Raw genomic sequence first — 25,130 nt, forward strand, 5'->3', positions numbered from 1 at the left:
TCCCTCTGGATGGCATCCCTCCCCTCAAGTGAATCAACTGTCCCACTCAGCTTGGTGTCCTCTGCAAACTGGCTGAGGGTGCACTCAATCTCACTCTCTCTGTCATTGATGAAGATACTAAATAGTACTGGTCCCAGTACGGACCCTTGAGGGACCGTTATTGGTTTCCACTTGGGCATTAGCCATTGACTGTAACTATTTGCATGCGGTCATCTAGCCATTTCCTTATCCATCTAACAGTCCATCCATCAAACCCGTATCTCTCCAATGTAGCAGCAAGAATGTTGTGGGGGACCATACCAAAGGACCTAGAGAAGTCTAGGTAGATGACATCCGTAGCTCTTCCCTTCTCCACTGAGGCAGTTACTCCATGGCAGAAGGACACGAGATTAGTCAGGCCCAATTTGCCCTTTGTGAAGCCATGTTGCCTGTCTCTAATCACCTCCCTCTCTTCCATATGCTTTGACATGTCTTCCAGGAGGATCTGCTCCATGATCTTACATCTGTACAACACAAACATGGACTTCCAAACTAGTCATTCGGTGTCCCACTGTGGAGGGATAAACAACCTGTATGAGCAGGGGTGGGAGTGCAGTGCTGGAAATGGTGATTATTATTGGCTGGTCTGTGGCGGTTGCCTTGGGGCAGCTTCCCTGGGGTGTCCAGCGAACACAGGCACAGACCAGAGCCTGCTCTGCTGGTCCTTCCTATCTCCCCCAGGAGGTCTGCCTGTGCAAGGACACTGCCACATGCTCCCACCCTGAATACTCAAACCATTTAGCTGTTCAACCGTGTTTTCCTCTTGAGGGCACTTTCCTGGGCTTGTTCTTGAGAGAAACTTTGGAAGAAAACCTGAGCTTTCAGGCACTGCCATCAGGAGATCCCCTTGTATGGTGGAAGCTCGATTATGGAGGTCAGCTCTGCCAAAGAAGTGCCCGTTGCCTGTCACTGCGTGCAATCACAGGACTGCCACACAAAAGGCCTGTGACCAAGCTGCAAGAGCAATCCTTCCTTACAGCAACGCAGGGGCTCAGAAAGAGAGTGTGGAATTTAAAAGAGAACGGCTCCAGAAAGACCAAGCGCTGGCGCTCCCTGGCAGTGCTGCTGTGCCAGGACTCTTTTCCCCTCCACCTCTGCACAGAGGCACTGCCACTGCGGCACCAGAAGAAGTCTCAGAAAAAGAATGTCAGATAAAGAAGCTGCTGCAGGGTCCTTTATTTTTTTTAAATGCACAGAGAACAAAAAAAACAAACAAAAGAAAAAGGCTTCTCATGGCTTGGACATGCATACTCTTCTCTGGGTAAAAAACTGGCTGGATGACCAGGCCCAAAGAGTTGTGGTGAATGGAGTTCAATCCAGTTGGCGGCTGGTCTTAAGTGGTGTTCCCCAGGGCTCAGTACTGGGACAAGTTCTGTTCAATATCTTTATCAATGGTCTGGATGAGGGGATCGAGTGCACTCTCAGTAAGTTTGAAAATGACACCAAGTTGGGCAGGAGTGTTGATCTGCTGGAGGGTAGGAAGGCCCTACAGAGGGACCTGGACAGGCTGATCGATGGGCCGAGGCCAACTGTATGAGGTTTATCAAGGCTCAGTGCCAAGTCCTGCACTTGGGTCACAACAACCCCCAGCAACGCTACAGGCTGGGGGAAGAGTGGCTGGAGAGCTGCCTGGCAGAAAAGGACCTGGGGGTGTTGGTCGACAGCTGGCTGCAGATGAGCCAGCACTGTGCCCAGCTGGCCAAGAAGGCCACTAGCACCCTGGCTTGTATCAGGAGTAGTGTGGCCAGCAGGACCAGGGAAGTGATCATTCCCCTGTACTCAGGACTGGTGGGGCCGCCCCTCAAGTACTGTGTTCAGTTTTGGGCGCCTCACTGCAAGAAGGACATAGAGGTGCTGGAGCATGTCCAGAGGAGGGCAACAAAGTTGGTGAAGGGTCTAGAGAACAAGTAGTACGAGGAGCGGCTGAGGGAACTGGGGTTGTTTAGTCTGGAGAAAAGGAGGCTGAGAGGAGACCTTATTGCTCTCTACAACTACCTGAAAGGAGGTTGTGGTGAGGTGGGGGTCGGTCTCTTCTCCCATGTAACAAGTGATAGGACGAGAGGAAATGACCTCAAGTTGAGCCAGGGGACGTTTAGGTTGGATATTAGGAAAAACTTCTTCACCGGAACGGTAGTCAGGCACTGGCACAGGCTGCCCAGGGAAGTGGTTGAGTCTCCATCCCTGGACATGGCTTAGGGACATGGTTTAGTGGTGGACTTGGCAGTGTTAGGTTAACGGCTGGACTTGATGACCTTAAAGGTCTTTTCCAATCTCAATGTTTCTATGATTCTGTGATTCTATGATTCCATGATTTCAGGGTGATGAGAGCCAAGACTTACAATGATCTTCACGTCTCTGCCAAGCTCTTGCTTGCTGGCAAGTGTCAGATCCAGGTTTGCATTACCTTTGTTGGCCCACCTGGCAGCTGTGCTCAGAAGTTGTCCCAAGAAACTCCAGAATCTGCCTGGACTGTTTGCATGTTGCTTTGTTCCCCTTCCAGAAAATGACAGAGTCATCAAAATCCCCAGTGAGGCCCAGGCTTCTACATCCAGAGACTTCCTGAGCCATGAAGATGGTGAAGGGTTTAGAGGGGAAACTGTATGAGGAGCGGCTGAAGTCACTTGGTCTGTTCAGCCTGGAGAAGAGGAGACTGAGGGGAGACCTCATCACGGTCTACAGCTTCCTCACAAGGGAAGGAGGAGGGGCAGGTACTGATCTCTTCTCCCTGACAACCAATGATAGGACCCGAGGGAACGGCAGGAAGATATGCCAGGGGAGGTTTAGGTTGGACATTAGGAAAAGGTTCTTCACCCAAAGGGTAGTGGAGCATTGGAAGAAGCTCCCCCGGGAAGCAGTCACAGCACCAAGCCTGACAATATTCAAGAAGCATTTGGACAACGCCCTCAGACATAGGGTGTGAATTTTGGGGTTGTCCTATGCAGGGACAGGAGTTGGTTTCGATGATCCTCGTGGGTCCCTTCCAACTCAGGACATATGATTCTATGATTCCTTGGGGTGCTTAGAAAAGACTATGCCCACTTCTCCACCCTGACCGTGGGTTCCTCATCTGCCACCACAATGTCACTTTTACTGGCCCCTCCTCTGATCCTCACTCACAAGGGCTCACCAGAGTTTTCACTGGCCCCATACAGGATCCCCATACATCCAAGTAGCTTCTTCACTTTGAGAGAAACCCCACTCCTGATCTTTTCATCCTGTCTGTCCTAAAAAGCCTGTACCCTTCCATTGCAGCACACCAAGCTGCGTGACTTGTTCTACCACGCCTTGGCAGTTACTCCATCAATGTCAGAAAGCACAGGCTCCAGCTCGTCCTGGCTATGCCCCTGGCTGGGGGCATCGGTGCACATTTGGGCTGTAGCACCTCAGGTGCAGCACCAGGCCAAGCTCTGACTTGTCTTAGGGAAACCTGGTACCAAGCGTCCAAGACCACGTGTGTGCATCAGAGCAGAGACATGCCAGAGTGTACAGCAGATGGAAAAATAAAGCTGAAACTGGATGCCAAGAGAGTGAGCAAACCCTGCTGTTGCAGGGACAGAGAGAAACAGGGCTGGGAAATGCAGCCCTGGAAAGAAATGGGTTTACTTCAGTGGTGCCTCTGCTGCCCCTGAGGGCCTTCAGTGGACGTGAAATTGATCTCCATGAATGACAAGGTGCTGCTGACAGACCCACTGTGAAAACTGTTGGTCTGTTCCTTGGCTGTATCATCAAGGGGGTGAGTAAAGGTTGATGCAGAGCAAAACCAGCAGCCTGAGAATGTAGGCACCCAAGTGGAGAGCCCAGTGTGATGTGCCTTGTGCTCGTGGACTGCCCTACATCTGCTGGATAGAGAAGGGACAGACCTTGCCACAGTGCAGTGGTGGCTGTCAGTGGCTTGCACAAAGGCACCGAACCTGTCTGCAGTGCTGTCCGGAATGTGATTGGGCAACGTGGGGATGAAAACCATCATTATAGTCAATGGAGATCTAGTCAAGCCAGCTGATGGAAAAGACAGAGAAACGTAGCTCTCCCTATGATACAGGACAGTATTTGGTCAGATGGCAGCATAGGATGCCAAGGAAATAGTAAATAGGGACAGGTGCAGCTGTGTTGCACATGCCTCGGACAACCTCTGGTACCTCAAACATCACCAGCTATTTCACCTGAACAGCCAACTCCTAACCTACATCTTCAGCAATTACCATGGGAGCTGAGACAAGGAACTCACATGCAGGTGCCTATTTAACCCACGCCTGAACTGAGGCAAGAGGAATCCCACGTCCTGTGGGTTTGTGACAGGCAAGGGAGGGAGCTCAGTCCCCTTCCAGCGCTAACAATAGAAACGCAGGATGAGATGCCTCGATTGACTCAGCTGAATCCCTTCCCTCAGCAGGAGTAAAGAAGATCCCTGCCTATCTTTGTCTGGGTGTCCTGCCTAATAATAAGACAACAAAGGTGAATTTTAGACCTAACTCTGCCTCAGATAGGAGAAATGACACTGCAGGAAAGAAGTCTCTCCCCAGCTGAGGGAGGGAACATTCAGCCTGTTTCACAGTAGGTTGCCCTGGAGCCCCAGGGACACCTGGAGGGAGCCCAGAGCGTTGAGACAAAGTGCTGCCTTGGGCTGGTCCTCTGTTGCTCAGGTGGCCCAGGCTCCTGGGATGCAGGGAGCTCATGGCAAGTGGGCAGCACTGCTGAGAGACAGCTCTGCCCAGGAGTGGCTCCTCTACAAAGTGCAGCAGGGCTGAGGGCACTGCCCGCAGGCACCGAGAGGAGATGAGTGAGGCAGAGAGAGGTTAAAGGCAGTCTGGGGTGGGAGGACAGAGCTGAGCTTGTTCCCAGGGAAATCTTCACAGCATTTGACACGGTAAGTCTCTGGCAGCAGGGCAATGCCGATGAGTATCCTGGACAGGTCTTCCAGAGCTGGCACATCCCATGACTGCTAGGACCTGTCAGGATGTCTGTCTTGGCTTCCCTGGTGTGAAGAAGGAGGACGTACTCCAGGGCAGGGCTTCCCTGCTGCACAGTCACAGACATGGACAGGGCACGATGGCTGCCTTCTCCTGCGGATGGCTGCAGGGCTGTGAAGCCAGTTGTGCCGCCAAGGGTGCCCAGGTCTGTCGTTCGGAGGAGGGTCCCTGAACCCCAGGGGGCTGTGTGCCAGGGCAGGGACTCTGCCGCCTGCCAGGATCAGCACTCAGCCTGCCCAGGGAGCTCCCCATGACGCGGTGGGGGGAAGCTCTGTGTGGAAGGAGTGACTCCTGGCAGGGCAGGTAGGGTCCTGCTGTTGAGAGGGTGCTGCATGGACCAGGGCTGCTCACAGCTCCAGATTACCCCCAGGGCATTTCCAAGGGGACTTTTCAAGAGGAAGGTCAAAATGGGGATTACATTAAATGGAAGGAGTCGGTGCTTTGAATTTTCTCCTCTTGGGTGAGTGGGTGGGCAGTGGGAGATGGAAATTTATGTCTCTGCTCTGGAGAAGACACTCAGACCCCTTTGAGAAGTCTTTGAGACTCCTGAGCTGTAACTTGGAGTGGCCAGTAGGTCATCTAACAGCCTCCTAAAGTGCCTTCAGCCCCTCCTCTGCCTAGGGACAGCACCAGCATCACCTCTGCTGCACCCCTCAGGGCTGTTCTGACCTGCCCTTCTGAACCTCCCAACAGGAACATGTGCCCAGCCAGTGCCCTGCAAACAGGCAGGTTTCTGGAGGGCCAAGGGGAGTGCACAGAGGTTGGCATGGGGTCTGTGAGCGCTGACAGGGAAAAGACATGGCACAGGGAATCACTTCCCAGGAGGAAAATCTCCAGGCAGCAGCATTACGATCAGGGAATGAGAGGAAACTTACTTAAAAGAGCAATGTTGTGGGAGGGAGAATTCAGAAAACTCCGTATCATCCCCTCCAACACAGACCCCTTCCTCTGAGCAAGCCCCCTTGCCTCCTCTCCCACCCTCCAAAGCCTCTGCCCTCAGGGCTGTGGGGTCCAAGCCATGAACCACCTCCTCTGCAGCCAGAGCTCCAGCAGAGCCATGGTGCAGCTCTGCAGCCACGGGCCCACTTCCCTCTGCAGAGCGCAGGGGCTGAGAGCAGCTGCCCGGCAATGTTGGGGTCTGGGAGGTGGCGTGCACAGCTGGGGAAGGGGAACGCTGTCTGAGTGCCCCAATGCCTCTGCCCTGGCCTCTCTCAGCCAGAACCTCCCTGTATTTTTCCTTCTTTCTCCACTTGTCTGTGTGATTGCTCTTGTTATCCTGGTCTTGCTGTCAGGCTCTCTGGGGGTGGCAGTTTCAGCTGCAGAGTCACACACTGATCCTGTGGGGCCTTTCGTGCAGGTGTGTCCCTGGGAACAAGTGTCCCAGCCTTCCTCTCATCTGTGAGGCTGTGGACAATGCACGCTGTGGGGCTGGGGCATGAGCTCGTTTGCCCTTAGTGAGATACCATCATGAAAAAACTGAGGCATCTCCTTGAGGTATCTTTCCAAGCTGTGAGCTGCCCTCCAGAAGGCAAATCTGTCCCATAGCATCTTTGCGTTACCTGAAAGCCCCATGGAGAAGCACAGAGATGCAATGGCCAAGGAAATGCTCTTGGGTTGGTGAAATGAGCCCTGCGTGTCCTTGGCTGGAAGTGGGGTGCTGACACCTTGAGAAAGGGTGAGACATTTAGTGGTCTGCACTGGATCCCTCTGCTCTCAGCAGTGTCTGCTGGCTTTTCACAGGAACATAGCAGTGTGATTGCCCTCAGTCTCAGAAAGGTGCAAGGCCAGGGCCTCTTGGACTGAGGGACAGACCAGCTCCCCTCACTCTGCTCTAATCCCAAGGCAATCCTCTTGCCTTACAGGATTTGCTCTGTTCTCCCTGAGTGCAACAGAAATGCTGAGGGTTTCTGACATCCCAAAACAATCCTCAAAGAAGAGGGGGAAATTCTTTTTAAAAAAAACTTTCAGTCTGCCTTCTGCAATCCTCATTCCTTAGCACTGGGAGTGCAGATGCTGACAAGCCCTTCTGCATTAGGGATGGTTTCATCTGACAAAGCTGAACACCAGGACTGGACCCTGCTTCCACCATTCCCATGAACGCACTGCTGCACAGCGGGGCTGACACCTCAGCAGCCAGAGGGCAGAGGCCCAGCTCCTCATGGCACATTCAACCAGCACCAAAGCACAGCTTCAGCCATGGAGCTGAAGGAAGGTCTCCTAGAAAAGGGAAATGTGTGTGTGTTTATGCGTGTTTGTGTGTAGCAAGGGGAGGGTCTGTAGTAAATGGCTTTAATTTTGCTCAGAAAAATCTCCCCTAACTTGTCAATGACTTTTCCTCCTTGCACAGGTCCCCGTGCCCAGAGGCAGCAAATGTCCAATGCCAGCTCCATCACCGAGTTCCTCCTCCTGGCATTCACGGACACACAGGAGCTGCAGCTCATGCACTTCTGGCTCTTCCTGGCCATCTACCTGGCTGCCCTCCTGGGCAATGGCCTCATCATCACCGCTGTAGTGTGTGAACAATGCCTCCACACCCCCATGTAGTTCTTCCTCCTCAACCTCGCCCTGCTCGACCTGGGCTCCATCTCTACCACTGTTCTCAAAGCCGTGGCCAATTCCTTCTAGGACACCAGGGCTGTCTCCTACCAGGGATGTGCTGCCCAGATCTTTTTCTTTCCCTTCTTGATGGTAGGGGAATATTTTCTTCTCACCATCATGGCCTACGACCGCTACATTGCCATCTGCAAACCCCTGCACTATGGGACCCTCCAGGGCAGCAGAGCTTGTGTCCACATGGCAGCAGCTGCCTGGGGCAGTAGTTTATTCAGTTCTGTGCTGCACACTGCCAGTACATTTTCACTACCCCTCTGCCAAGGCAATGCTGTGGACCAGTTCTTCTGTGAACTTCCCCAGATCCTCAAGCTCTCCTGCTCAGACACAAACAGCAGGGAAGTTTGGGTTATCATGGTTAGCACCTTTGTGGAATTTGGGTGTTTTGTTTTCATTGTGGTGTCCTATGTGCAGATCTTCAAGGCTGTGCTCAGGATCCCTTCTGAGCAGGGACGGCACAAAGCCTTTTCCACATGCCTCCCTCACCTGGCCGTGGTCTCCCTGTTTATCAGCACTGCCATGTTTGCCTACCTGAAGCCTCCCTCCATCTCCTCCCCATCGCTGGATCTGGTGGTGGCAGTTCTGTACTCAGTGGTGCCTCCAGCAGTGAACCCCTTCATCTACAGCATGAGGAACAAGGAGCTTAAAGACACATTGAAGCAGCTGATTCAATCAGCTCTTTTCAGCAGCATTAACCTGCTCGTGTCTCTTCAGAAGTGATTTCAAATTCATCTTCGGAACCCCCTGTGCTTTGGGCATTTTGCCTGTGATAACTGTGTCTGTCCATGCCTGCATCCACTCCACTCCACCAGAGGCCTGAACCCAGCCTGTCTGACCCAGAGGCCTGTTCACATGTGGCTGGCACAATGGTACAGCTCGCCTCCCATGTCGCATCTCTGGAATAAAAGGGGATTTCCTCAGTGCTGGTGTCTGGAGGTTGGGCTCTTCTGCCAAAGCTGAGGTCAGGCTGAAGAAATTGCCCCCACAATGCCATGCTGCTTTGCTTGGCTTCTCCATGGGATGAGGGGAGGAGGGCATGGGGCAATGTGTTAGAGAATGGGCCTGGGCTGAGCCTTCACCTGTGGGTGCCCAGTTCCTCTGGAGATGGTGAATGATCAACAGGGATCTGCCTGGGACATCACCCCATGGCTTTCAGGCACCACGGCCCACTCGCTCTGCAGAGCAGTACCAACAGCTTGGGGCCCTGTGGAGAGCACGGGGAGGGGGTAGGAGTGGCAGGTCAGGCCAGCATGGACAAACTTCCCTGGTGAAAGGCTCTCTGGGGGCAGGGACATGCCTGGAGAAGAGCAAAGCAGCACCTCTGTGCTTGCAGGGGGTTATAAATGACAAAGAGAAATCTATTTCTGAATGCACCAGCTCGGGCAGGCTTTTCTATTGCTTGGGCAGCCGGAGAAGCCTGAGGATCCCCTGGGCCAGGAGTCTTTTCCTGGGAGAGGGGCTGGCACAGAGGGGCTTGCTGGCAGTGGACAATAAGGATGTCTTGGAGACAGGAGCAGCCACTGGCTTCCATCTCCTCATGCCATGGCTGGCCCTCAGCCCTGCACCTGATGGGGAGGCTGAGACACCTCTCTGCCTCCCAGGAGCTACTGTGACCTTCAGAGGGGCTGGGGCTGTGGGGTTGAGTGTGCAGAGCTCTGCAGTACCCATCAATGGGCACTGCCATGGGGTCAGCCCAGAATGGGCTGCTTTTCTGGGCTGGACAGGGGGGAGATGGGTAGGGGGTGGGAAGTGATGGGGAGAACCAGAGAGGGACTGGGCTGGGCTGGGAAGTGCTCGGGAGAGGAACGCACTGAAGTTAGCTGAGCTGTCTGACCTTGCAGGGTGAGGACTCACACCAGGGGTTGGTGCTGCAGAGCCAGGGCTCATGGAAGGGAGCTGAGACTTGCAGATGCAGGAGAGAGGAGGCTGCTCTGTGCCTTTGGTGCCATGGAGAGTTGGGGCAGGTGCCCCAGGACATTTGTAACCCCCCAGCCTTTCTCCCTGGCCATTTCCAGCACTGGCAGCACACCCCAAGTTTATGGGTGAATTGTCCTGCTTGGCCATTTCCATCCTCCTGCTGGGCTCAGTGCTTGAATCCCTCTGCTTGAAGCAAAGGACCTCCAAGATGGTCAGGGACTGGAGCACCTTTCCCCTGAGGAGAGGCTGAGGGAGATGAGCTAGCCCATCCTGGGGAAATGAAGGCTGAGAGGACCTCACTGAGGCCTGCCAGTACCTACAAGGACTTGATGGAGAATAGAGAGACAGGCTTTTCACCATGGGGCATGGTGGGAGGACAAAAGACAGGGGGTGGGAGGTGAAAGAGGAGAGATTAAGCCTGCAGATAAGGAAAGTCTGTTTCAGTGTGAGCTGAGCCAAGCGTTGGAGCAGGTCACCCAGAGATGCTGTGCAGACTCCGTCCTTGGAGGTTTCCAGACTCAGACTGGATCAAGCCATGAACAACCTGGTCTGACCCTTTTTTTTCTGGCAGGTTGGACTGCAGGACTCCCGAGGTCCCTTCCAACTTGAACTGATCCTATGGTGTCAGGCCCCTTCTCTGACAACCACAGAGCAAATGTTTATGGGGCAGGAATCTTCCTGTGCTGTATGTGACCACCTAAACTAACATCTCAGGCAGCGAAAAGAGGTCGATACCCCAGTGTGACTCTCTCTCGGCAAAGACTGAGGGGTATCGCTGACAGTCCTGGGCAGGAGCTGTCTTGGGGGCACAGGGCTGTGGGCAAGACACAAAATGACCTTTTCTTTAAATGCTGCTAGCCTGAAAAGAAAAATGTTTAGAAAATGTCAATAAACATAAAACAAAGAATTAAACAGAAAGCTGCAAAGCAAAGAAAATTTTTGAAAACACTTTTCAGCTTTTAAATTTTATTGTGGTTGGATGTAGGACCCAAATGCCTTCAGCTACAGAGACACAGACACCTCCTGCCAGTGCAGATGCCCTGGGAACCCCCTGCCCAGCCTCTGCCTGCAGATCCCGAGGGGCTCTGCTCTCCCACACGCCCTGCCTGAGAGCTGCCAGCCCCCGGCAAACACCTCAGGTACACGGAGGCCTCTAAAAGCCGCCCTGGGTGTTTTATGGTCAGGCAAACAAGGTCTGCCTGGAAAGGTGAACAAATCTGCAACACTGAGAAAAAAATAGGAGCCCATTTTCACCAGCTGAAACAATTGAGTACTTTTAATATAGTGGCAGGGTTTTCCCATCATGCCAGAATGGGAATTTGCAGGGAGTGCATTAATCATAGGAGAAAAAATATTGATCTCCTGTACTTGCATTATGGCTGCTCTATCTATTATATTACGCTGCGTATTCCATCTCCCTTATCTTTCAGGTCTTCCCACCTCTCTTGATTAAATGGCCATGTCTAAGGGCATCTTCTCAGCAGAGGTAGCGGGACATTTGCCCTTCCCATTGCTCTCCAGGCTCCCCCCTCCCCCTGCTTTTTGTTCATTCAGATACCTCCTGATTATCTCGTCGATGCTTTGAGCTTCAGGGACTTAGAAACTCGCCCCATCTTTCAGAAGTCAAATGAACTCTTTAATCATCTGCTTCATGGCATTTATATCTATCCCTTCCTATCTCTCTGTCAAAAGCAGTTCTTGTATGGCTGTCATCATTGGCCATCTCCACCCCAGGATGTCCTACACTGTCCCATGGCTGTGCCTGTTTCCCTACAGGCTGTAGACACACGATCCACTTCCCCACCTTGCTCTCATCCTCCCATGTCCCTGCCTGTACCAATATCTCTCTCTGAAACAGAAAGCCATGGGCTGATCACAGACAAACACCACCACCACCAGTGACCGGTTGGACCACGCCACCACCCTTCAAGTGACATTTCATCTTCCTCATGCCCAGGCTCAGACTCCAAAGCTTTTCCTTCCTCATGCCGTTTCCTCTACAAAGGAAATCTTCAGCCTGCCTGAAACTACCTTTCAAGCGACTGCAGGCTACTACAACCTTGCCCTTGGCCTCTATGCCATGAGGCCAAAGCAGCCCAGGTCCCTCGGTCTCTCCACACAAGCCATGTGATTCAGCCCCTTCAGCCCAGCTTGGCAGGCCACCTCTGGACCTTCTCCCGTTCCTCCCCACTCCTGCAGAACATGGAGCCCCACACCAGGACAGATTATTTCAGATGTGGCCACAACAGCGCTGAGTCAAGGTAACTCCCCTTGTCTGGCTGGTCTTGCTCATCCTAATTCAGCCCCGTGTGCAGCTGGCCTTATTCATGGTCAGCATGCTCCACTGGCTCCTATTGCATCCCTTGTAGCGACCACGGCCTTCTCCACAGGCTCACTCCTCAGATGGTCAGCTCCAAGCTTGCCCTGATACATGGGGTTATTCTTCCCTGGATGCAGGACTGGCCACTTCTCCTTGTCAAACTTGATGAGCTTTCTGTTGGCCAAATCCCAGCGTTTGGTCCCAAGGTCCCCATGAACTGAATCTTCCTTGTGTCAGCTGTTCCTGTGTGCGTGTAGGTGGCTCACCCTGTCCTGTGGTGCCTCTAACAAGATGACAGCATGAGGAATTGAAGGCCATGATGGATAATATAAGGAGGTAGTAGTTCAATGGCCTTGCTGACCAAGGTAGGAATTCCCAATGCTGCCAGCCCAGAAACACCAAAGGAGGGCAACAGGCAAGCAAAGCCAGGGCCAGCGGGTAAAGGGAAATCAGGGGTGGGCTTCTTGAATGAGAGGGATTGAGGATGACCAAAGGGAAGAACTCGGGAGGGGGGAAACAGGGAATAAGAAAGTTGGAGGTGAAGCAAAGGGTACAACCAGGGCTGTTTGTGGGCACCTGTCAAGTAGCCCTCAGTCTCAGCGGGGAATCAGCATGGCTGGGCACACCTCTGATGGGCCTGCACAGGAATGCAGATGGCTTGGGGAGCAAACAGGAGGAATTAGGAGTCTGTGGGCAGTTCTTGAGCTGAAATCTCACTTAGGTATCAGAGACATGGTCAGATAGCTCACAGCACTGGAGCGTGGCCATGGATGGAAGCTGCCTCTTTAGGAAGGATGGGGCAGGTCACTGAGGAGGGGAAGGTGCCCTGTCTGTGGGTGAGCAAAAGGAAAGCATGGAGCTCTGCTAGTGACAGGTGAGGAGCTAGATGAGAGCCGATGGATCAGGATTAGTGGGCAGACCAACATTACCACGGGTAATGTTGTAGTTGGTGTCTGCTGTGGATGAACTGGATTAGGAAGAAGCAACAGATGAAGCCTTCTTCCGGCAAGTAGAAGCAGCTTCTCATTTGCAGGCCCTCGTCCTCATGGGGGACATTACCCAGCTGGACATCTGCCGGAGGGGCAGCACAGCAGGGCACAAGACACTCAGGAGATTTCTGGAGGGCACCAAGAACCTCCCGAGCATTCAGAGAGGGTGTTAGGAAAGCCAAAGCCCATCTCGATCTCAATCTGATGATTCCATCTGGACATGAAGGGCATCAAGAAAGGATTTAACAATGATGCCAGCAGCAAAAGGAAGGCTCGGGAAAATGTGGGCCTGCTGCTAGATGGGGTGGGACCCTGGTGACAGAGAAGACAGAAGAGGCCAAGGTACTCCACGCCTGTTTCCTCTCTGTGTTTACTGGTAAGACCAACCTTCAGGAATCCCAGGCCCCAAGACCAGAGGCAAGGAGCAAGGAAGACTTACCCTTGGTGCAGGAGTCTCAGCTTAGGGAACATTTAAACAAACCGCACATACATAAGTCCTTGGGACCTGAGAGGATGCACTCATGAGTGCTGAGGAAGATGGCTGATGTCCTTGCAAGGTGACCTGAAATCATGTTTGAAAGGTCAAGGGGATTTGGTGATGTTCCTGAGGATGGGAAGAAAGCAAATGGAAACCTTATCTTGAAGCAGAACAAGAAAGAGGATGCAGGGAGCTGTCAGCCTGTCTCCCATTCTACCCCTATAGACAAGCTGAGCGAGTATGGACTGGCTAAGTGGAAAATGAGAGGGACTGAAAACTGACTGAGTCCCAGGGGGTTGTGTCCAGTGGCACAAAGTCCAGCTGGAGGATAATCACCAGTGGGGTAGCCCAAGGGTTGATACTGGGTCCCATTTTGTTCAGCCTTTCATTACAGTCCTGGAGGATGGGACCAAGGGCATCCTGAGCAAGTTTGTGGATGATCTAAAATTGGGAGGAGTGGCTGATACACCGGCTGGTTGCACTGCTGCTCAGAAGGACCTGGGCAGGCTGCAGAACCGGGCAGAGAGGAACCTCATGAAGTTCAACAAAGGGAAACACAGAGCCCTGCCCCTGGGCAGGAAGGACCCCATGGACCAGGACAGGCTGGGGGACGGCTGGCTGGAAAGCAGGTTTCTAGAGAAGGATCAGGGGGTCCTGGTGGACAGCAAGCTGACCACGAGCCAGCAGTGTGGCTGTGTGGCAAAGCAGGCCGACAGCCTCCTGGGCCGCATTCAGGAGAGGCTGGCCAGCAGGTCGAGAGAGGTGATCCTGCCCCTCTAGTCAGCGCTGGTGAGGCCACATCTGGAGCACTACCTCCAGTGCTGGGCTGTCCAGTAAAGAGACACATTAACTTACTGGAGCGAGTCCAGCAAAGGGCCACAAAGATGATGAAGGCACACAAGAATCCCTCAGGAGGAGAAGCTGAGCGAGCTGGGACTTTTTAGCCTGGAGAAGGGAAAGCTCATGGGGATCTTATCAATGTGTATCAACACCTGATGGGAGAGAATGAAGAAGAGGGAGCCAGACTTTTCTCCGTGGTGCCCAGTGACAGGCAATGGGTAGAAATGGAAGCACAGGAGCTTCCGTCTCAACATAAGAAAACACTTTTCTCCTGTGAGGGTGGTGGATCACTGGAACAGGTTGTCCAGAGAGGTTGTGGAGTCTCCATCCATGGAGATATTCCAAACCCAGCTGCACCCTGTATTGGGCAACCCCAGTAGGTGCCCTAGTCTAGACTAGACTAGGCAGTCTCCACAGATACCATGAAGAACAGTCAGAAGGAACCAATGGAGGTCTCTAGTGCCACAATCTGCTCTGAGCAGGGAGAGCTTGTCCCTTAGATCAGGCTGGTCAGTGTTTTCTCCACTTGAGTTTTGAAAATCTCTGGGCCCCAGACCCAACACGAAGCAACTATAAAGGTGTGGGCTTTTTTCCTTAAACCTCATTTGAAAATCCCCCTCCTGCTTCTTGTCCTCATTGTCTCTTGTACTCCTTGTTCCCTCCTGACCGCTAGACAGATCCTGATGCCTACTCTGACCAAGGACAATCACAACCTTCTCTCCAAGTGTGGCAACACTGGGATCCCCTGCGACTGCACCGCCAGGCATTGGTGACAGCTCCAAGGAGAGAGACACCCTGGGGATCCCTGCATGGGCTCAGAGGAGGGCATGTGGAGACACCCAGCACCTAACAGGGAGGGAATGTGGCAGTGCCTGTGGGCTGACACTGAGGCAGAGCTGGGGGCAGCATGGGGGAGCAGAGAAGACCTCCAGCAGCTCCTCTGCATACCTGCCAAGGGAGTAATGCACTTGGTGGTGCTTCTGAGAGAGGATGGTGGCATGGGAGGGGAGGTACTAAGAGCTGTGGTGCAGGGCACCGGGGCTCAGAACTAGGTCTGGGCTTCCCAGCAGGCAGTGCCAGTGGCTACAGCCCCCAAAGAGCCCTGACCATGGAGAAAGCAGCAGCGCATCTCCTCCCAGCTGTGGAGAGCTGCTCTGGCTGCAGAGAGGCTACCGGGAGTGCTGGGGTCAATCCTGGCTTCCCTGCATCTCCCCACCCAGCGTGTCCCTTGGGTCCGCAGAGCAATTGCACTGACTGGGGTGCCAGCCCTGCCTGGCTAGGGACTGAGGGGAACTCTGGGCTGAGTCATGCTTCCTTCATGCAAGCCCTGACGCAGAGTCCCAGCCTCCCTTTTGATGCCACCCTTGAGGCGGGGCGATGGCACAAAGGGATGCACAGTCGTCAGCACCAGTCCTTCTTCATCCGCTTCCCAGGCTTGGTGGAGCTCCCGGACAGCAAGGACTTCTGGCTCTGCACCATGACCACACTTTAGGGGACCCACACCCTGGGCATTGTCTTGGATTAGGTGAACGCTGGTGTTTTTGTCTCTGAGGCAATTTCCAGCCCAGGTCATCTCTGTTCTGATCTCTCCCTAACCTTTCTCTCATCTACCTGGCTGCTCCTCGCCCCCTCCCCACCACCCCTGCAGGGCCCCGAGCTGGCGATGGTGCTCTGCAGGGTGATTTGGCTGTGGTGCCTGGGGTCACAGGGCGACTCCACACTGGCCTTGCTGCTCAGGGTGTGGGGCAGCTCCAGCTGGATGGGGATGACTGCTGCTCATCTCCCCACTGCACGGGGGAGATCCCGTTTTATTACAGAGAGGCTATGGGGCAGTCAGCTCCGCCCCAGTGTTAGACACACTCTTACCCAGGCTCCAGGTGAGACAGAGCAGGTTCATGCCTCTGGAGAAGCGAGACAAATCCAAACATTTCTCTAGGAACACAATAACCACAAGTAACAATAATGGGAAAGGTAATGATAATGGTATTGGTAACAATAATGATAATACACCAAAGCAGCAGGTTTGGATGGGATATCCTGGGAGTTGTTTGCAGAGAGAGATGGAGAGTTGATCACTATTGCAGAAACTTTCATGTAATCCTAATTCCATCCTTGAGCTCCTGGTTCCTCATGCTGTAGATGAGGGGGGTCACTGCTGGAGGCACCACTGAGTACGGAGCTGCCATCACCAGACCCAGGGATGGGGAGGAGATGGAGGCGGCCTTCAGGTGCTGATAAAGAGGGAGACCACGGCCAGGGGAGGAGGCACGCGGAAAAGGCTTTGTGCTGTCCCTGCTCCCAGGGGATCCTCAGCACAGTCGTGCACATTTTCCCACGAGACCCAGGAGGGTCCCGCAGCGGTTTTTTGGAGAAGGGTTGTGCAGCCTGGAAGCACAGGGAGGTGGGAAAGTTCTCACGTCAGGCACAGACACTGAAGCTCTGACACCGCAGTGACCCGTTCTCTGACAGCGGTTCAAAGGAGCATTTTTACCTCACCACGGGCCTTCCTTGTGCTCGTTTGGGTCATGGCCCTGGAACACACCAGGAGCACAGGCACCACAGCCACCAGAGGGCAGACATGCGCCACGCCCTGCCCACCAGCTGCCAGCAGAAGTCCCGCCCCTTCCCAGCTGCCTCAGGGGCCATTTGCCCTGGAAGGCACTCCCCTCTACGGGTCACGTGCTTGGTTGTGATTGGCTGGAAGGAGCAGCCTCCCCCCCTCCCCCCCCCCCCCCCCGCCCTTCTGGTTGACCCGGAAGTACATCTGACCCAGAAGGCCCGTACCCTGCATACACTGGGGCTGCCATTTTGTTTTGGCCACCATTTTGTTTAGGCTGCCATTTGGGGCGTGGTGGTGCCATTTTATGACGTGGTGCCACCATTTGACGACAGTGAGCTGCCATGTTCTTAAACATCACACTGCTCTGTGGTTGGCTGACAGCAATTGTTTGAGAGCATCAAACCCACGTCTTCTCAGGAAATCCTGTGATTGGCTGGCAAGAGGAGCCTCCCCTCCCACTGCACCCAGAAGCAGTCGGCAAGGGAAGCCCCCTGCCATTATGTACAGAGAGGCCGCCACTTGTGACAGCCTCATTCCCCACGTGATCTCATACTGCGCTGTGGTTGGCTGGCAGCCATTTCTTTGACACCGTCAGACCCATGTGTTCCCATGCAGCCCTTTGATTGGCTGCCTGCCTCCTTTGGACAAGGAAGTGCTCAGATAGAAAAATAGGCAGATTGATGTACAATAGACACATTTTTAGAAATATATCTAAAACTGAGTGTACAAATAAGTATAACTATATTTTTATTTATTTATGATTAGATACAATATTTTAAATACATATACTTCTATAAACATTTACATGTGTATGCCTTTTTATATATATATGTAAACATTTATAAAGGCAGAGAAATTGAATCTATATAGCCATTACAACATAGGTATCAAATGGATAAAACCTGCTTTAATAAGAGCTACTGGAAGGAATAATCAGAGTTTAAATGTGAATAGAAAGCAAAGTACAAGGGTGGGTCAAGGTCCCCCACTTTACCGGGCTGCAGAAGCAGCCCAGACATGTCTGGGGTGGGAGGAACGTCAAGAGGGTGGGGAGGACACAGCCAAGCTGGAACATGCCCGAGGGCTATGGCCCCCTCCCAGGAGGCCACCAAGGGGCCCTTGGCCCAAATCCTGTAAGCATACAAAGAAGAGCCCAATGCTGTGAATTGGCCTAGGAGGACCCCACATCCCAGCCCAGGCCAGCAGGATGGCCACGCAGGGTGAACTGGGGAGGACTCTCAGCTTTTCTTTGTGACACAGGCAAAGCTGTCTGCGAACATGAAAAAAACAGGACAAAATGCCAGCTTCAGAAGAATATGTGCATGGGGACCATATGGAGAAGACCCACAGAGGATCTGAGCAAAGACCATGTGAACAAGAGGAACTAGCCAATGAGCCCATGAACAGCAAACTGGATTTTGAGGTGCCAAAGAGAGGGGAAGGGTGCTGGTGGGGAACTCCCTTTCCCCAGGGTTGTGGGGGATCTGACAGCTAGCTGTAAGACCAGTGTGGGGTGTGGGCTAGTGATACACGTGTTTTCTTGTCCTGAGGTTGATAACCTGGTTGAACGTTTCAAATAAGCTCTGGCTGACTGAGTGAGGGGAGAAGTCAGGAGTGTGCTGGGACTTGTCCAGATCCCCCTGAGCAATCCAAACCCAGTATGCTGTGTCTATGTCATGTCAAAGGATGGGGAAGGGAGTGGTGGTGGTGGATGGAAATATGTTGAATACTGTAGAACCTGAGCAGGATGCACACGGTATGGAATAAGAGGTGGAGATTGTACTGGGTCCAGCTGGGATGAAGTTAATTTTCTTCTTAGCAGCCCCTGTGGTGCTGTGCTTTGCCTTGGTGGCCAAAACAGCTTTGACAGCAAGCCGACATTGTAGCTATTGCTGAGCAGTGCTTGCACAGCGTCAAGGCTCTGTTTCTCGCTCTGCCCCAACAGCGAGGAGGCTGGCTGTGGCAAGAGGCTGGGAGAGGACAAAGCCAGGATAGCTGATCCCAACTGACCAAATCGATATTCCATGCCATATGATGTCATGGTCAGCAATAAAACTGGGGAGGAGGGTGTGTTCTCCAAAGTGTCCTTTGCTCAGAGACTGTCTGGGCATCGATCTCCTGCTGTGAGTGCTTACTCCTCCACTTATTAAACTGTCTTTATCTCGACCCACGAGATGTGTTTTCTCGCTTTTGCCCTTCCAGCTCCCTCCTCCATCCCGTTGATGGGGAGTGAACAAGTGACTGGGTGGGGGCTGCCACCTGGGGTCACTCCACCATGTCAGCACATAGCAAAAAGGTTAGTATGTGCTTGAGCAGATGACAGGCTGAGAACTGGAACACGGCTTGTGTAAGTGGTTGTGAGATTACTGATGCCTGAGTAGCTGATAGGCCAAAAGCATGCACGTGGCTTGTGTCGGAGCTTGTGAGGTGACTTGTGCCTTTGTATCTCATAGGCGAGTGGATAGCAAGTAGGTGGATACGTGGTGGTCAGGTCACCGGTGCCTGAGTAGCTGATAGGCAAGAAGGAGACACATGGCTTGGGTATGTACTTGTGATGTCACTCTTGGCTGAATAGCTGATAGGCCAGGACCACGTGCATGGCCCTGATAGGTGCTTGTGAGGTCGCCGGAGGCTGAGTACCTCAACAGCGAGTACATGGCAAATGGGTGTAGATGTTCTTGTGAGGTCACGGGTGCCTGAGTAGCTGATAGGGCAGGAGCAGGCATCTGGCATTGTACTGATTTTGGCTGGGGTAGAATTACCTTTCTATTTAGTGAAATAGTGACCGACTGTGTGGGACTTAGCTGCTGGCTGGGGTTAAACGATAACGGGTATGTGTAGGTTGTTTTGAGGTCACTGCTGCCTGAGTAGCTGATAAGGCAGGAGCAGGCCCACAGTTTCTGTAGGTGGTTTTGAGGTCATTGGTGCCCAAGTAGCCAATAGGCCAGGAGCAGGCCAACATCAGAGGCAGATGCTATGACATCATCTGTGGCTGAGTAGCAGATAGGCCAGGGGCTGTGTATGAACTTGTGATGTCACTGGTGCCTGAGCAGCTGATAGGTCAGGAGCTGGCACATAGCTCGTGTAGGTGCTTCTGATGGCACCAAAATAATATTTAGACCATGCCCAAATACGACTTTTTGAAAGAACTATCATCAGCAGAAGTCCATACACCGCGCACATGTGTGACAGTGTAACTCATGCGCACACAGCGTTGGCAGTAGGAGGGTGTGAGGTCACCATCAGTATAACCCATGAGCACACAGAGGTGGCAGTAGGAGGGTGGCAGTGGTCACATCACCAATGGCACCCCATGGCTGTGGGGCTCGGTGCAGAGCGGCTGTGTGCTCTCACAAGGGCATCACAGGGGACGGGAGCTGCCCGCCCCGTGTCTGTGAGGCCGAAGGAGCAGCCCCTGCAGCCCTGGCTGGAGCAGTCGGGGTGGGGGTGGCTCTTGGGCACCGCAGGGATGTGCCTGGGCACGGTGCCAGGAGGAAACCACAGACTTCCTGCCTGGGCGCTGTGGGGGAGCGCGGGGAGTGCTGCGAGGCCACGGGGGCTGTGGTTTGTGCACCTGCAGGCTGGAGCTCCTGATCCGCCTGTGGGGAATAACGGCCCCTTGGTGACAGGCTGAGAGTCAGGGACATGTCTGAGCCTCTGGGCTGTGGGTCTGCTGCCAGGGCAGGGACATGAGGGACCTTCCAAGGGGCTCTCCAGGGAAGGATGGGTGAGCCAGCACTCCTGGGATGGGGCTCTGGCCTGGGCTAAGGCCCTTTCCCAGCTGCTGCTCCCAGCACAGCGGGGTCTGTAGCAGGGTCAGGGGCTCCTTCCTTCCCTTCCTGACACAGCCTCCGGTGCAGTCCCAGCCCTGTGGTTCCCATGGCACGGGGGTGGCTGGATGCTCTCACCTTGGGCTCTTGGATGTGCCTGACATAGGAGATGCTCAGCGCTCCTGGTCAACACAGCAGGGCTCAAGGGGTGAAAAACCCATTTTCCTCCCCCACAACCAGCCCTGTCCTGTGACAGCCCCCCACCACAGTGACGTGACACCTGCAGCAGAGCCGTCTCTCATATATGGTCATGAATGGCACTGGAGAAGTTCATCGGAGGGCTGGGCTGTGTCGGAGGGGAGATAGCTCCCGATAATGTCTAAAAAGGTCCTGCTGCTTTGATTGGCTCATCCTGTAGCTGGGCTGGGATCTGCAGACATATATTGCCCTCCTGTCGTCACTGTCCCCATGAGTACCCAGGAGCTGTGGCAGGGAGTGTGGCGCGGCAGGGATGTGCTGGCAGGGCAGGAGGCTCCGGATGGGCACAGGGGGACTCCTGTCCCCTCAGATGCTGTGGCTGCTCCTCTGGGTACAGCTGTGCAGAGGTAAGTGCCAGTTCCATTGTCCCACAGCCCAGGGCCAGCGGGTACCCGCAGGGTCATTGGGATCCGTCTGGGAATGGGGTTGCTTTGCAGGTGCTACTGAGACAAGGGTCAGAAGGTGCTCAAGTCCATGGACCCTGTGCCTGCCTGTCTGGATGGGAGAGTACCTCCTTTTCCAGGGCTCCGGTGTTGAAGGCAGCCTGTGCCTGGCTGGATTCATAGACAGCCTGTCCTGGGGCACCCTTTTGGGACCCCCTGTTGCCCAGCACTGTGCCTCTGGAGGCGGTGGTGGCCTAGCTGGTGACGGCAGCACCCAGAGATGCCCAGGGCACTGCCAGCCTCTGGGGTACCCCGGAGGGTTTGTGTGTTGTTGACTGCCCCCCTTGTTCCAGGGGAGCCCTGACCCCATGCGGGCAGTTTGTGCCCCGCAGAGAGAAGGGGACGGGGGCACCTGCGTAGAGAGACATCCTTCCTGGGGGGCCCGGCCCAGTGCAGTGGCCCTGACACCAGGGGTGAGGAGCGGATGTGGGTGGGGGCATCATTGGAATCGTCTTGGTGGGAACACAGAAAGCCCTGGGGGTGGGGGTGGGTATGGATGGATGGTGCCGGGGCAGGCGGTTTGCATGGGAAGCTGCAGGCCTGGGTACACGGGGCTGTCCAGGGGGTGCTGGGCTGGGGAAGAGAGGGTGCCCTGTGCAGGGCTGGGCACAGTGTGCAGGTGTGTGTGGGCAGGGGGCAGGTGGCCGTTGGGGTGGGAAAAGGTGCCTTGTGCAGTGGGATGGCAAATGACCCAGCAGGGCCAGAACTGCCCACAACCAGCCTTGCGCAGCCCATGGGGATAGAAGGGACCCCCACACTGCCCTGGTGACAGCCTGGAGGGGAGAGGGCTCCCACCCTGGCACCTCTGACGTGGCCTGGGCAGGGGCTTCCCCCAGACCCACAGTGCTGGGGCTTGGTGCTGTGCCTGACTGGTTCCATGTTTGTGTTTGAAGGTGCTGCGGAGGTGAGGCTGGTGAATGGGGGCAGGCACTGTGCTGGGAGAGTGGAGGTGGGACACGAGGGCCAGTGGGGCACTGTGTGTGATGACTACTGGAGCATGCACGATGCGGCAGTGGTTTGCAACCAGCTAGGCTGTGGGTCTGCTGTTGGAGCTCCTCAGTATGGACACTGAGCCAGGATCTGGCCCCATTTGGATGGATGATGTTGGCTGTAATGGCACCGAATCTGCCCTCTCTGACTGCCCACACGGAGGATGGGGTGAAAATAACTGTGTTCATGAGCTGGATGCTGGAGTGATGTGTTCAGGTAAAAGAACAGCCTGTTCCACACCCTTGAGGTTGGGACGGGGGAAGGGACCTTGGGTGTGCTGTCAGGGAGTAACAAATGGGCACCAGAGCACTGCTCTGGGACCATGCTGGGCAGCACAGGGTGCCTTGTGCAGCAGCAGGTTGTCTGGGTGGTGCGGGGTGCTGCAACAGACACATACCCTCTAGTGCTGCGATGGTGTAGAGAAGGGGTGCAGGGGGGCCTGGATGTGTTGTGTCACCAACACACCACCAATAGCTTCCGCTGGGATATGCAATGGGCCATTTGGTCACGGCTTGCTTGGAGGTGATGCAGGATGTGGCCGTGTATCTGCCAGAGGGCTCTGGGAACTCCCGGTTATTTTGTTGTTTTCCAGAATTTGTCCGGCTGGTGGAAGGGAAGAGCCACTGCTCAGGACGGGTGGAGATCCATGACGGGCACCAGTGGAAAACTGTCTGTGACTCCCATTTTGGTCCCAAAGCTGCTGACATGGTCTGCAGGGAGTTGCAGTGCGGTGTGGCCCTGCCTGTGGCTGGGGCAGCTCACTTTGGAGAAAGGCTGAGTCCCATGTGGGATGGAGAGCTGCAGTGTGTGGGGAATGAATCCCTCCTCGCCTCCTGCCCCAGGGGGTCTCCCAGGGACCAGCCCTGCACCCCTGCGAACAGTGCTATAGTCACCTGCCCATGTAAGGACTCAGGGTGGGGTGCTGAGCACTGGGGTGAGCTCCAGCCTGAGGGGGCAGCCTGTGGAGACAAGGGACCTGGGGTGTCTGTTCCCGCAGGCTGGCAGAGAGGTGACCTTCCTGGGGGATCCTAGACAAGGGCAGGGCTGGGCTGGTGCTCAAGGACAAGGAGGGGGCATGGGTTGGGAGGGATCACTGGGATCATCATGTTGCACCAGAGGGGACACAGAAAGTACTGCGGGTGGAGGATGAGCTGGGAGATGCCCAAGGCAGGCTGTAGTGCAGGGGATCTCGGGGCCCTGGGGAGAAGCAGCAGTGTATGCTTGGGGGAGCCCTGGTGGGGGCAGGTCTCTTCTCAGGGTGCTGTCTGGGGAGGGGTGGGTGCCCTGGGTGGGTGTGGGCCGAGGGCAGGTTGCAGGGGGCCGTTGTGATGGAAGGAGGTGCCAAAGTCTGTGGGGCCACAAATGACCCAGCAGGACCGGAGCTGGGCATCCCCAGCCTTGCGCAGCTCGTGGGGATAGAAGGGACCCCTGCAGTGCCCTGGGGACAGCCTGGAGGGGAGTGGGCTCCCACCCTGGCACCTCTGACTCCACCTGGGCAGGGGTTCCCTCAGACCCACAGTGCCGGGGCTCAGTGCTGTCCTGACTGGTCTTGTGTCAGTGTTTGAAGGTGCTGTGGAGGTGAGGCTGGTGAACTGCAGCAGGCACGATGCTGGGAGAGTGGAGGTGAAACAACAGGGCCGGTGGGGGACAGTGTGTGGTGACTACTGGGACATGAACAATGCAGCAGTGGTTTGTAAGCAGCTGGGCTGTGGGTCTGCTGTTGGAGCTCCTCATTCTGGATACTTTGGGCAAGGATCTGGCCCCATTTGGATGGATGCTGTTGGCTGTAATGGCACTGAATCTGCCCTCTCTGACTGCCCACATGGAGGATGGGGTGAAAATAATTGCCTTCATGCTGGTGACGCTGGAGTGATGTGTTCAGGTAAGGGGGGAGCCTATTCCCCACCTCTGGGGCTGGGATGGAAAAGAGACCTGGCTGTGCCCTCAGGGAGTAACAAGTGGGCACCAGAGCATTGCCCAATGTGGCCAGTCGCACTGCCGAGCTGAGGCTTTCATTGCTGGTGTTCCCAGTCCCTGGGAAAAGCCCAGAGAGAGCCTAACCTAAGGTGCCCACACTCTGCCTGGCCCCTGAGCTGGCTCAGATGAATCCCCCACCCTGCCCTGCATTGTCTCTTGATTCCCATCTTTCTCCTCTTATTCACCCAGGACCTGCCTGGCAGTGCCAAGGGCCAGGTGCCCCCATGCCAGGGGCACCAAGAGTGACTCATGTGGCCACCCACGGTACCAGGGAAGGGCATGGGATGGTAGCTGCTTTGGGGTTGTGCTCCCTGGCAGGCACAAGTCCCTTGGCTGAAGCAAAGGGGTTGCTTGGAGAGGAGGAGTGCTTGGCCTGGTCTGCGGAGCAAGGTGGCTTGTGGCACCTCGTACTTCTCCCAGGGTCACACCATGAGAGCCTGCCTATGGGGACACAGTCCCATCCAGAAGTGTTGACCTGCTGCCCAGCCTCTTATGTCTGTCCCAGCCCCTGGCCACCTTGCACTTCTGGATTTGCCAGCATTGACTGGTTCTCCTCTGTCCCTGCCCCTGCACTGGGAGCTTGTGTAAGCCCAGGGCTGCTCTTCTGTCCACTCTCCCGCCCTCTGCCTGGCTGTTGGCCAGGGACATGAGCATCCAGCAGTGCGCTCTGGCCATGACTGGGGACCTTTTTTCTGGGCAGGCACCAGAGCAGGTGGCTGGCACAGACACCGACCGCAGGTTCAGCCTCACTACACTTGTGCCCTGTGACATGTCCCATCTCCCAGAGGTGCCCCAACAGCCCAAGACCCCCCTGGGAACAGGGCATGTTTCTGGTGGCACCAAGAGGTTCCTCATGCCTGGCCCTGAGCTCAGCGGGACAGAGAGCGCTCAGCAACCAAAAGTGTCTGTGCTCATTTCCCTAGACCCCAAGTGCTCTGGGTGCTGCAGTGCCCAGGGACCAGTGCCAGGCAG

The 25,130-nt window shown here is 54.8% G+C and overlaps 1 protein-coding gene across 1 annotated transcript in view; it reads left to right on the plus strand.

Moving 5' to 3' along the window:
- The window catches only part of LOC309603405 (scavenger receptor cysteine-rich domain-containing protein SCART1-like), a gene marked incomplete at both ends in the record, with an annotated part of 41,118 nt that extends 19,623 nt beyond the window's left edge, over positions 1-21,495 (plus strand). The window contains one exon of the mRNA XM_082338261.1: positions 21,485-21,495. Within this exon, the coding sequence (XP_082194387.1) occupies positions 21,485-21,495 (11 nt within the window). The remainder of the gene's footprint in view (positions 1-21,484) is intronic.
- Positions 21,496-25,130: the final 3,635 nt, after the last annotated feature.

This window comes from Platalea leucorodia (genome assembly GCF_965183815.1).
Source record: "Platalea leucorodia genome assembly, contig: HAP1_HAP1_SCAFFOLD_75, whole genome shotgun sequence".
NCBI classification, from domain to species: domain Eukaryota; kingdom Metazoa; phylum Chordata; class Aves; order Pelecaniformes; family Threskiornithidae; genus Platalea; species Platalea leucorodia.